This window comes from Sebastes umbrosus, chromosome 12, assembly GCF_015220745.1.
Source record: "Sebastes umbrosus isolate fSebUmb1 chromosome 12, fSebUmb1.pri, whole genome shotgun sequence".
Classification (NCBI taxonomy): domain Eukaryota; kingdom Metazoa; phylum Chordata; class Actinopteri; order Perciformes; family Sebastidae; genus Sebastes; species Sebastes umbrosus.
In genome coordinates this window covers 7,664,775-7,676,994 of record NC_051280.1, presented here as the reverse complement: position 1 = coordinate 7,676,994, position 12,220 = coordinate 7,664,775, and the positions used below count along the sequence as shown (strand labels likewise).

The 12,220-nt window shown below is 40.4% G+C and overlaps 1 protein-coding gene across 2 annotated transcripts in view; it reads left to right on the top strand.

Moving 5' to 3' along the window:
* LOC119498104 (zinc finger protein GLIS1) overlaps positions 1 to 11,553 on the top strand; it is a 62,984-nt gene extending 51,431 nt beyond the window's left edge. For both annotated transcript variants that reach the window (XM_037786605.1, XM_037786604.1), the window contains exons 8-11: positions 601 to 757; positions 7,072 to 7,202; positions 7,310 to 7,414; positions 9,400 to 11,553. In XM_037786605.1, coding sequence (XP_037642533.1) covers positions 601 to 757; positions 7,072 to 7,202; positions 7,310 to 7,414; positions 9,400 to 9,542 — 536 coding nt within the window. In that variant the 3' untranslated portion in view covers positions 9,543 to 11,553. The remainder of the gene's footprint in view (positions 1 to 600; positions 758 to 7,071; positions 7,203 to 7,309; positions 7,415 to 9,399) is intronic.
* The last annotated feature ends 667 nt before the right edge of the window (positions 11,554 to 12,220 follow it).

Below are 12,220 nucleotides of genomic sequence, written 5' to 3'. Positions count from 1 at the left end.
CTTAAATAACAAACTAACAAACTAAAATCTGTTTAAATATAGCTGCTGTTTTTTACTGGCACAGTGAGCCGCTTTAGTTTTGTCAAAAGTTTCTATATTAGCTTTAGTGCTGAATTGTAATAATTCCTTTATTAAAAACAAGTCCCAGCTCTTTAGAGTTGAGGATTTGCGTCTTTTCGTATCGTTGTGAAATATTTTGAGGTTTTGGACAGTCAGATAAAACAAGCTATTCCCCTTGGAGTCCAGGAACATTTATAACTATCTTCTGACATTTTATAGACAAATTGATAAGTTAATTACTTAAAAAAAGACAGATAAATGGAGAATGAAATAATCATTACGTGTAGCCCTAGCTTGCTTACGTTTGTAGCGAACGATATAAACCTAGTTTCTATGGACGTTCTGACATGTTTTTCTGAAACTGGACTGCTGTTGAAATCATTAGAACTTGTGAATCTAAGCTAACTGTAGCTGCACAAACCTCCACATAGGAGCAACCTAGAAACGCTTCTACCTTTCAAGCCTGCGTGTGGTGGTTGATACTCAAAACATAGATTTTCATTGAAGTAATCCTTTACTAAATCTATGTCTCTCTTTCAGGGGTTTACTCAAACAGCAGCTCCGTCCACAACCGGGCAAATTCAGAGTTTCTCCCCCCATCAGCGGACACCTGCTCCAGGTATCGAGGCTTGGAGGGAAACTTTGACGCCAACAGCCCGATAGCTTCACTAACCAGCGCAGGGAGCATGAGAGAGGGGTGAGTGCAAGATCAATACAAGTCGGGCTGCACCCTCTTAATGGATTAGTCGACTAATTGGTCGCTTTGGTATTTGTCGACTAAGGCTGCATTCACACCAGATCCGGCAGTGCGGCGAAAACACTATCCTCCGATTCATTTTGAATGGGTGTAGTGCGTTTGGGCTGCAGTGGCCGCAGGTGGTGCCGAAGAAAAAACGGCCTGTGGCGGAAAAGTAGATACAGAATCAACTTTTGGAGAGCGCAACCCGACGTCACGCTGTGGTGGCCAATGACGTAAACAGCGATCAAGAGCTGACCACCCAGCCACGAGGGAACAACCGCACTCCGCTGCACAATCCTACGGCAAAGCATCGCAACGCCTGATCTGGTGTGAATGCAGACTACGATTTATTTAGCCTATTAGTCATTTTTTATGCTTTTTTCATGCTGAATTACTTATTTCTAAGAAACTTATGAGCATATCTCTGGTAAACACCAGATTTTAAGAGGTGCTTTTATTTGGTTGTTTGTGGAGAAACTCAGTTTTTTCAAATCAACTAAATGCAAATAGATCAATTATGTTAAGTATGTTGCAGCCCAAAAGTCAATTGTGTTTTTATTAAATAAGCAGTAAACACATGGGCTTTTTCAGCAATGCTGCAGTTATATGAACATTTGAAACTTTTTACAACTGGATATTACACGTTACGTGCCTTGCTCGTGGGCAGCTCAACAGTAGTTGTTACAGGAGAGAGATTGTGTTGTTTATTTTTCCCCATTTTGAATTCCTGTTTTATTGCACTTGTTTTATTGCTTCGTAGAATGAAGTCACCATTAAGAAAAATGACCTTCAATATCATGAGATGCAGCTGTTAAACAATAATAATAATGTTCTCACTGTCATGCATTTTAAAATTGAATTGGTTTTATGTCTTTGAAACGGGGTACTTTGTTACTACTGTACTAATGATGTACCCTGAGGGGAACTTAAATGGTCAGTTCATCCAAGTCACTCAAAAGAAAAACATACTTTCCCTCTTCCCCCTTGCTGGTGTCTGGCAAGGATTTGAGTTATCTGCTGCAGGGACTTCTGCTGCCAACCCGATACAATGGAGCTGAGAGGGATTTTGTTTGCATCTGGCAGTTTTCATCCGAAGCTATTTCCTACGAAAGATAAAAATAGTAAAAACTGACCACAGTCTTCTGCTCCTCTGTGCATTTTCGGGTGTTCGCCCCAAAATCTTTATTTGTTTGACAAATCTGGTACTAAAGCCTTTTTAAACTGCCCAACCCTTCGAAGCAAATCCTCCCTGTGTTATGTCAAACCTTGAATACATGGACGCCGTCAATTTCCCGTTGTGATGTGACTTTTCCTCGCCTCTCTTGTGTGGAAAGCAGCACAAGCCCAGAAAGAGGGAGAGTGATGTGCATTCTTGAATAAACCAGAGACATTATCACCAGAGATGGAGTTATGGCTTTGTGGTTGCACTGATTGGGTAGTTGGAGGCCGCAGAACTTATGTGTACTGTAAACTGAGACAAATCTTGTCTAGCCCAGTGTAAAAGTAGACGTGAGACTAAAAAGATACAGCTGAAGGTCTCCAGGGCAGCAGTTTCTGCACAATATAGCCTCAAATCACTGGTCATTGAAGAATCGCCCGTAAACTAACTTTTATTGGCGCTACAGTAACAACAAAGGCAGTCCATCCAATAAAATAGAGTTGATAAGGGCCAAAATAACATTTTTGTGGTTTAATAAGTGATATCAAATCTTCACATATAATGCACACATGAATTTCACATGGAATTGTCCATGTATTTCCACGAAATGTTGTTTTCAAATGGGCTTTAGGTCTTGGCAGAGGAGTTAAAAGGAGAGTTAAGATAAATTGTTCTCTCTGAATACTAATTCAAACCTATAAGCCTGAGCTTCAAGGTTTATTATTGACCGTGGAAACAACAGTTTGACAAAAGATTCTTATTGCAAAGCCCACTAACTGGAAAACCTGATTATTTTTTAAAGCTTTTCATCCAATTGTATTAACTTTCAGCGGCATCTCGTGGCTTTCATGGTACACAATGTTTTCCAGTGAGTGAACCTTTTGCTAAAATGTTTTATCAAATTAAAAAATGATGTTATAATGTTAGTATTAGTAATATTAGGGGTTGTTCACATGTAGCGTCTAAAACGCCAGCCGTGCTGGAAACTAGAGAATCTAAGGAATCAATTGGTACTAGCTTGTTGTGAAGGAGGTTAAATAACGCTCCAAACTCGTTCAAGAATTTTAGCGAGGAAAAACTGGCATAGCCATTTTCAAAGGGGTCCCTTGACCTCTGACCTCAAGATATGTGAATGAAAATTGGTTCTATGGGTACCCACGAGTCTCCCCTTTACAAACATGCCCAATCAATGATAATCACATGCAGTTTGGAGCAAGTCATAGTCAAGTCAGCACACTGACACACTGACAGCTGTTGTTGCCTGTTGGGCTGCAGTTTGCCATGTTATGATTTGAGCATATTTCTTATGCTAAATGCAGTACCTGTGAGGGTTTCTGGATAATATTTGTCATTGTTTTGTGTTGTTAATTGATTTCCAATAATAAATATATACATACATTTGCATAAAGCAGCATATTTGCCCACTACCTTGTTGATAAGAGTATTAAATACTTGAAAAATCTTCCTTTTAGGGGTACATTTTGAACAGATAAAAAATATGTGATGAATTTGCAATTAATCTCGATTAGATTTGTTAGCGATTGACAGCCCTAGTTATTTTCTTTAGGTTTTAGCAGAGGTGTTGTTATAGTGTTAGAACTAAAACTACATTACATTGTTTAATGTGTGTGTGCCGACCTCAAACAGGCCTTGAAAAAGTTTTGGTGATGGATATCCTTGAAGGTACTTCACACAAGTATTTTAATTTGATGTCAGTGTGTCTGTGTGTTTAGGACATATAACTGTACTCGCCTTAATGCAGCATCTCTCAGCCTCCATCTCCTCTAAGTTTGCAGCCAGAGCTTCCATGACGCTCTGCACAATCTGTCCATTGACGTCTCTTTATAGACACTGAGGATGTCATAGAATCCCAGTGGTGCCCGCAGTACACGACGGCCTGCCAAAGCCAATACCAGACAAGCACTTGTTTTTCCCCCAAATGACTTAGCGAGACGTTAAACACGTGAAAGTAAATTATCTGTGCTTCACGGCATCGGGCTCTGACCTCATAGCCAGGCGCGTGTTTACTCTGGCTGAGACGAGCCATTTCGACTTCTTTTAATTATTTAATACTCGAGGGATCCAGAGGCCCGCGTTAAAGCTTGTCCATCAGCGAGTATTTGTGACGTGCAGTGTTTGTGTGTTTTGCGGTCGGGGAGAGCTGGATTGGCTTTTTGGAGCGGCGTCTCCATCAGATACAGGCACACTAACCGGGATGGCTCTCGCACAGAAACACTATTATACAATTTGAAGGAAAGAGAAGTAATGAAGTTTACTTTGCAGAAGCTCCGTCTGACATCGGATCCAAATAGCCGGTTTAACTGAAATGTTTTGACATTTCCACTCATTTCTGTATTTACTGTATCTCTAACATGCAATGAGTGTACTCTGGTTTCTCTAAGTACTTGATTGGTAGTGCTCAGATCACATTAAATCTCCATCTGTGTTACATACATTCAACATGATCCTCTGTGATCCAGTAAATCTATGTCGCAGCATCTTTCCTCTGCCAAAACGGATCAGTTTAGCGTGCACGAGCTGGCACCTTTCGGTAAACCGACTCATCCCCTCCTCCGATCCAGTCCAAGTGTGCTGCTATTAAGAAAGCAGCCAAGAGTTGCATACAGTATATAAACATAAGAGCTTAGAATTCTGCAGGATTCTTCTCATTCCAGATATAAGGACGGCAGCTGGCTGCATTTAGTTGGAAAGAAAAGAAAAATGATGAAGGAGTTTAGCTGGTAAAATATGATCAGAGAAACGGTTTCCTGAGGTCGTGATGACAGCCGCTCCCTCAGGCGTGGGCGCTCTGTTAAGCTCGTGCATCTGAGACTTTTTGGGCCACAAAACGACAGATCGACCCAGCAGGGCCACGCACGGCACGGCTCAGACATCCCAGCTATGTTGTTGCAGCGTGGCAAGAATGTGAGCCGTGGAACAGCCGCGGTTGTTTATAGTTAAGGTCAGCTCTGATGGTTCTGGGGCCACCGAGGGGGAATCCAGAGAAGTGTTGAATTCTCAGGGCTCGCAGTCATCGCGGCACATTCATTTCAACAGTCGTACTATATCAAAGCCCACTTTGTTTACATAATCCTATACAAAGCCTGGTCTTTATTACCTTGGGAAGCCACAGCCATCTGTAACTTATATCAGTTTGGGTTTCAAAAAGTCCTTCTGATTAATTTTGGCTTTTATTGTGTTTCTCCGCTGAACGTAGAGACTGTTAAATTAAATGTAATAGCATTTGACATGGGAAATGGGTAATAAAGAGACCTGGGGATGATAAATGATAGATATGTAAAGAAATCTCTAAACATTTCCTTTTTTTATAGCTGGTCAGATGCAAATATAGAAGGCGCTTTGGGCAAGCAGCCATCTGTATCTCTGACAAGGCCTGGCTTGTTTATGAAGCCCACTAAAACCCTTCCAGCAGAAACCAAGGCCATTTGGCTCTCTGGGGACCAATACGCTACAGTACATCATCCAGGAGAGTTCTCAGGCCACATGAAATGCTGAGAGCGAGCTCTTTGAAGGAGTAGGGGGGGGGGGGTCAAATACCATATTGGGAGGATTTCAGCTGCATATCTCCTTGGAGAGATATTCTGCTGCCTTTTCTTTTCTTCTCGTCGACTTGGCTCCACTGACTCATTCGTTTCCATGTCGAGTCAGACTGTTTGTGCACAGTCAGCACATTCTTGCAGCGTAGCGATGGATACAGCTCCGCGCAAAGCCCGCCTACATTACCCCCCCTCGAGGTGGAAACGCTTCCTCGTAGAAACTGCGCTGTTTATACAAGAATTCTAAGTATTTACATGTTTGTGTCTGATAACACAGCTGCTGCCACACTGTCACATAACGGCATGAATACTTCGTCTGGGTTTAGTTTGATGAGAGATGTGTGTGTTAAACTTTAATGAAACCTAGTTTTAACTAACTATACCCTACAGTAGATTAAAAATGACAAACCTCTTGCTTAGTTTAAATTGAGCCCTATCCTGAGATTTCCCCCTACCATTCATTATCTAATTAATACAAATGAATGAAAACAATTTTATAGAAATTGCGCTAAAAGAAAGAAGTGACTGAAAAATATAGTAAAAATATATATATAGAAAAAGTGAGTCCAAAGCCTCTTTTCAACCACAGGAACTTTCCCCAGAACTAGGAACCTTTAGAGGAACTCATTGCATTTCAACTGCAGGGACCAGGGTCTAAATTAAGTTCCGGGGACATTTTACCCCCAAAAAAGGCTCTGGTTGGGGGGGTAGTACTTTCAGAAAGTACAGGAACTTTCAGGGTGGAGTTTGCAGGGATGACCGGCGCTGATTGGTAAAACACACACACATCGGTGCTGCTTCAACGGCTTCAACTCATGTACCGCTTCATTCATAAACAAGGAAGTACTCTAGTGTCGATTTAGGACCATTTCAAGATGAGGGGAAAGCACTTCTTTTTGTTTTGATAACATTAAAAGTAAAGTTAGGCTCTGCTGTTGGCTTCATCATTCACTCATTCAAGTGAAAAACAGAGAGAGATCGCGTAAGCGGTGGAAGAGGGAGACAGTGCGGCGGTGCTGTGGTGTGAATGAGAGGAAAAATAGTTATCTTTGGATTGTTTCATGACGGTTACGATATAAAGCACAAATAAATAACTATCAATCGCTCAACAGATGATCTACTGTGGAGACAGATGCTCTTAGTTTCATTTTCCTCTGCTGCGTTTCATTCATTACATCCAACATGCAGCAGTAAATGTTGTCATAGTGAGACAGAACCTAATGGGTTTTTTTTTCATAGTGTTTTTTAGCTGAAACAGGCGGACACACTGAACTGCATCGTCTCACGCATGTGGCTTTTCCATACGTCAGCAGACTAATTTGCCTAATCTTCGAAGGTCTTTAGACGACAGTGGAAACACAGACAACAGTGGTCTGAAGGAACCTTTACTTGAAAAGTAGTCCCAGGACTTAAATTACCAGGAACTTCTTGGTGGAAACCCGTCTCAAGGCTGCAATAATGTTCATCATGGTTGTGTATATAGAATTTTTCACACTCCCATAAATCTTAATGTTCATACTGAGTAATTCAGCTACCTGGTGTTGTGTTGCCAACAGGAACAGACCAACATCGTTGTTCATGTCCGCTGACGTCAGCCCAGTGAGCTCCTCGTCAGACAGAGCGGACGTCCAGCTGCAGGGTTACCACAAAACCTACAACCACCAGCAAGTATTCTCACAGCAGCAAGGTACTGACAAGAGTCCACCGAACACCTGTCAACATCAGCAGCCTCAACACATCTGTATGACGTTTGTTTTTTGCTGTTTTTGACGTTTCCTCTGTGGTTTTTCCAAGGATGTCTGTACGGAGAAGGAAAGGTGGTTCAACCAGTCAGCGATGGAGGCTTCGAACCCGCCAGTTACTTCACAACCTCCTCCTCCTCCTCCTCTCACTCTACAGGTAAGACAGCACAGTGCTTCTTCGCTGTGATTGGCCAGATGTGTGGAGTTGAGAGAGTAAGCTGGGTTTCAACTTCTGACTCTTAAATGCGTTTCCATCCACCTGTTTTTATGCACACTTTCAATTTGTGCATGAAAAAACCTTCAATGGAATCGCTGAAAATTCTGAAAAAAACCCTCTAAATATTGCAATCAAGTTTTTACACTTGGCTGAGGTTGAAAAGTTGGTGTATCGTTCCTCAAATTAATACAGAAAACAAACATAAATGCAATATTTCCAAACACATTTTCAAAAAATGTTCCCACCATTGACGCTCATTTAATTACATCATCCTGTTGCGCCCTCTTATTCTGTAGTGGTTTAATGATACCTGACTGGAGAATTAGCGCCACCTACTGCTTATCTCGATGAACCAACTCCTCATACACTGTTTGTAGCTTCACCTATGAAAAGTATTGCAATGTAATTCATATATATCCCACGAAATCAGCTCGTATTTAATCGTGAACCAGGTCTAAAAACCTTGAACTTTCCCCCCGGAGACCGGTGTTCGTGTCCCGTGTGAAACCAGAAGTCAACGTTGATTTATTTGTTGCGTAACTTCCGTACTTAAGTAAGTAGTTATTTTAACCAAATCCACAATCTTTTCCTGAGGAAGTTGTTTTTGAAAAGACTGTATGTATGTAGAGCGGAAATTGACACGTGTTGCTGGACCTTCGTAGGAAAATGCACAAAAAATGAAGAATAGTTTTTTGTAAGATATCATGCGAACTGTTGTATGAGGTAACGTTGTAACAGTAGTGGATGGAAAACTGCATAAATTAACATCCCTTTGCAGATTTTCTGAAAATTCGGTTAAAATTTGCGCTATATTTTGAGGAAAACCTCCTGACTTCTGGCTCCTCTCTTTTTTTCATTCTTGACTTTCTGTCTCTTAAACCTGCAGTAGGCAGTATATTGTTGGCATCATTGGGCAAAAATGCCATAATAACCTTTCAGCATATTGTAATCAAGTGTTCTAAGAGAAAACTAGACTTCTGCACCTCCTCATGGCTCTGTTTTCAGGCTTTAAGAAATCTAGCCTGTGACGGAAGACTTTGGCAAATCACAGGTCATATCATAGAGAGAGAGCGTTTCTACCTCCTAGCTCCATTTCTACCCACTGCTGCTTTAAAGTGAAGAACAGACTGCAACACTATGAACGCCATCCAGGAGAAACTGTCTGAAAATATGTTCTGATATCACCTTATTTAACGATTACTGAGTCTCCCCCTTCTCTGTGACGACACACGGACAACACATCGTACAAACTAATTATTTTCTAGCTGGACGGAATTTGTTGTTGTGGTAATTAAATGGACTGGCTTCATGCTTTGGATGCCATAGAATCAGTATGTAGGTTTGGTCTGCTGGGTAATTCCTCTTACCTGTTTACTTTGCTTTAAAGGACCAGTGTATAACATTTAGAACGATCTATTATCAGAAAATGGAATATAATGTTAATAAGTATTTTTTCACTAGTGTATAATCACATGAAAATAACAATCGTTGTGTTTTCGTTACCTTAGAATGAGCCGTTTATATCTACATAGGGAGCGGGTCCTCTCCACGGAGCCGGCCGCCATGTTTCTACAGTAGCCCAGAACGGACAAACCAAACACTGGCTCTAGATAGCCATTCGCGTTTTCACGTTTTCGCGTCAGCCACCGTAGTTTCTTCTACACGCTCAGCACATGGGAAAAGTTTCAATTGGTTGCAATCTGCAACCTCACCACTAGATGCGGCCAAATCCTTCACACTGCTCCTTTAAGAGGATTTGGTGTTAATGGCAACACAAGGCAAGATAGCTAACTGTCAGTGAATTCTTTGTATAATGATTAAAGGTTAATTCTTAAAATAACTGCAGGCCCACTCTCCTCCACATGAAAAGAAAGGAGCTGCTGTGAAAAAAAACATATATTCATTTTGTGTTTTCCTCCCCTCAGGGTTCGACTTGTTGCAGGACCTGCAGAGTCAGGCGGGCGGCGGTTACTCCATGTCTCCCTGCTCTGACGACAGCTTCCTCTACCAGGCAGGAGGCGTCGACCGCTGCCTCAACCAGATCTACTCCATCTACCTGGACTCATGATGGGCCTCCCAGAACCAAAAAGATTGAATCCGTAATCACTTTGTTTTTCTGAGGACAAAAAGCAGCAGGCGGCAGACAATCACAATATACTGTTTATTCAAGGCTGAAGTTGGCAGAATTGTTCTTCTTCTTGACAGAAGATGTGTCAGTGGGAGTTTTAACGATACAAACAACGTACAAAATTGACTATAGAGCTGCTGCAAAGAGGAAATCTGGTCAACGTATAAATGTGAATAGCGGTGAGTTTTTTTATTCAGAGATGACCACGGCATTTGTGATCTGGATAGAATGAGCTATGAGCTTTTATTTGCTAGTTTGATCTGTTAGAAAGTCACGTAGCTCTCTGGCTCCAGTGAGGTTAATTCTGCCTCCAGGAAATGTTAAAACAACAACATTTGTCAGGACGGGATCTTACAGTTCCCAACCTAGGGTCGGTAAATAAATCTGTTGTCGTTGAAACATGATTAAGAAAATACCAAAGAACGAAACAACACAGTTCTGCTTCAGAAATCGCACTCATTTTTGTTTGACTTCGGATATTTTTTTTCTTCTTTTTTGTTTCAAATGAAACAATCTGAGAAGGTTAGAAGAGAGAAACACTTTTTGGTTCAACATACAACTCACAGACATATGATATGTGTGGGAAGGGGTTGTAAGTAGCTTGATTTGAGGTGTCACAAGCCAAGAAAGGTTGGGAACCATCATGTTATAATAGCTGAGTTGCATTTAAGCTGTCCGACCAATACAGCTAAGAATAGTTCATCATACTGGGAGATATGTGGTTCATCGGTTATTTGTTTTCTTGCTGAGAGTTAGAGCACGGTAAAAACAGAGGACTCTCACCCAGGAGACCGCTGTTCATGTCCCGTGCGAAACCAGATGTCAAAGTTGATTTATTTGTCACATAACTTCCATACATAAGTTACGGCACTTCCGGTGTTATTTTAACCCAAACCGCAATCTTTTCCGAAACCTAACTAAGTAGTTTTGTTGCCTAAACCTAACCAAGTCGATCTATTCCTAAACCTAACTGAGTACCTCTATTTTGAAAAGACTGGAGCGGAAATTGACACAAGCATCACGTCTTGCTGGACATTCCTAGGAAAAAGCACGAAAAGTACGATGTTGAAAGTCGTGCTGAGCATCACGGGAAAAAAAGGGAAATTTGTGTTTATGTACACAAATTAAATAAATTAAATTTCGTGACTATTTCACGAACTGCCGTGAGACTGTGTTGTCCTAGCCGAGGTAAACCTGGATCCTGCAGCAGCTAAAAGACCTAAACCAGCAGATCTGAGAGGCCTTTTGGAACAATAATGGTATCGCTCTTCTCATCTAACTCTCAGCCAGAGAGATAATAAGTGCAATTTCCCCAAATTTCAACTTTTTCCTCAAAGGTTGTAGCATTTAACCAAAGTGTTATTGAGAACCTTCAACTGCTTGTTCATTTACATTTTGCTGCACAGGAGGGAACTGCAGGAGAGTGGAGCGTACAGTAAACTGTAGCAGTGCTGCCACCAAGTGTCTGAAAGACTGTATATAAATATACTACACCTACAGTCTGTGGTACAGATCAGTGCGGACGACTCCTGGGACTTAAAACTGACACACGAAACCAACAAAAACTGCACTAAAATGTATCGTCTGTGATTTGTCTGTCACGGACTGAGAGGTGACGACAAATACGTCTCAATAAGTGTAATCTTACAACGATCAAGACATAATCTCCTTTTTTTTATATTGTCTCTTCTGTTCCTTTACATGGTTGTTGTATATCAGTGTTATATTCAGTGAAAGGGAGGTGTGCATTGTTTACAACAAGTTCTCTGCACTCTTTTCTGTCTCATCGCTGAGACTTTAAGAAAATGACCAACCAGAAAAAAAACTGTTTACACTGATTTTGTAGCAATTCAGAGATTTTCTTATTATTGTCATTGAACAGTGTATATAGACTGTAAAAAAAATGCACCTGTCTTTTATATCTAAATAAATAAAATCAGTTTGTATAGTTTGTGTTTGTTAATTTTAGGGCTTCAACTAATGCTTATTATTCATTATCAATTAACTTGATCTTAATCTTGATTAACATTGAAAAATGCCCATTTTAATTCCCCAGAGCCTGAGGTGATGTCTACAAATTTATTGTTTTGACAGAATATCAAAGATATTTTGTTTACTATGATTTATGACAAAGAAAAGTAGCAAATCCTCACATTTGAGAAGCTTGCATCAGTAAATGTTTTTGGAATTTGTTTGTGAAATGGAACTGAAACAATCCTCAAAATGATTTTCTGTCAATTAACTTGTCGAGTATTCATCTTAACGTTTTAGATTGTGTTGTTGCAACACATGTAAATCTGTGTTTAGAGTATATTTTGAGCTTGTTTAGTGCTGGTTAAATACTGCCATCTATTTGTCATATATTAAAAAAAACAAAAGAAAGTTGTACAGTAGAGGTACAGCTGGAGTCAAAATATGCAAATGGTAAATATAGTGTAAGTAATGAAAGGAGAAAGTTTACTCAGCAATTCCATTAGACAGCTGATGACACATTGTGTGATTTCTTAACTTAAAATAATATGAATGACTCATTTTATAATTAAAACAATCTACTTGTGTAATACATAACCATTGGTTGAATTAACTTTAAAAGGAAGTGTGGAAATGAGTTCATTGAA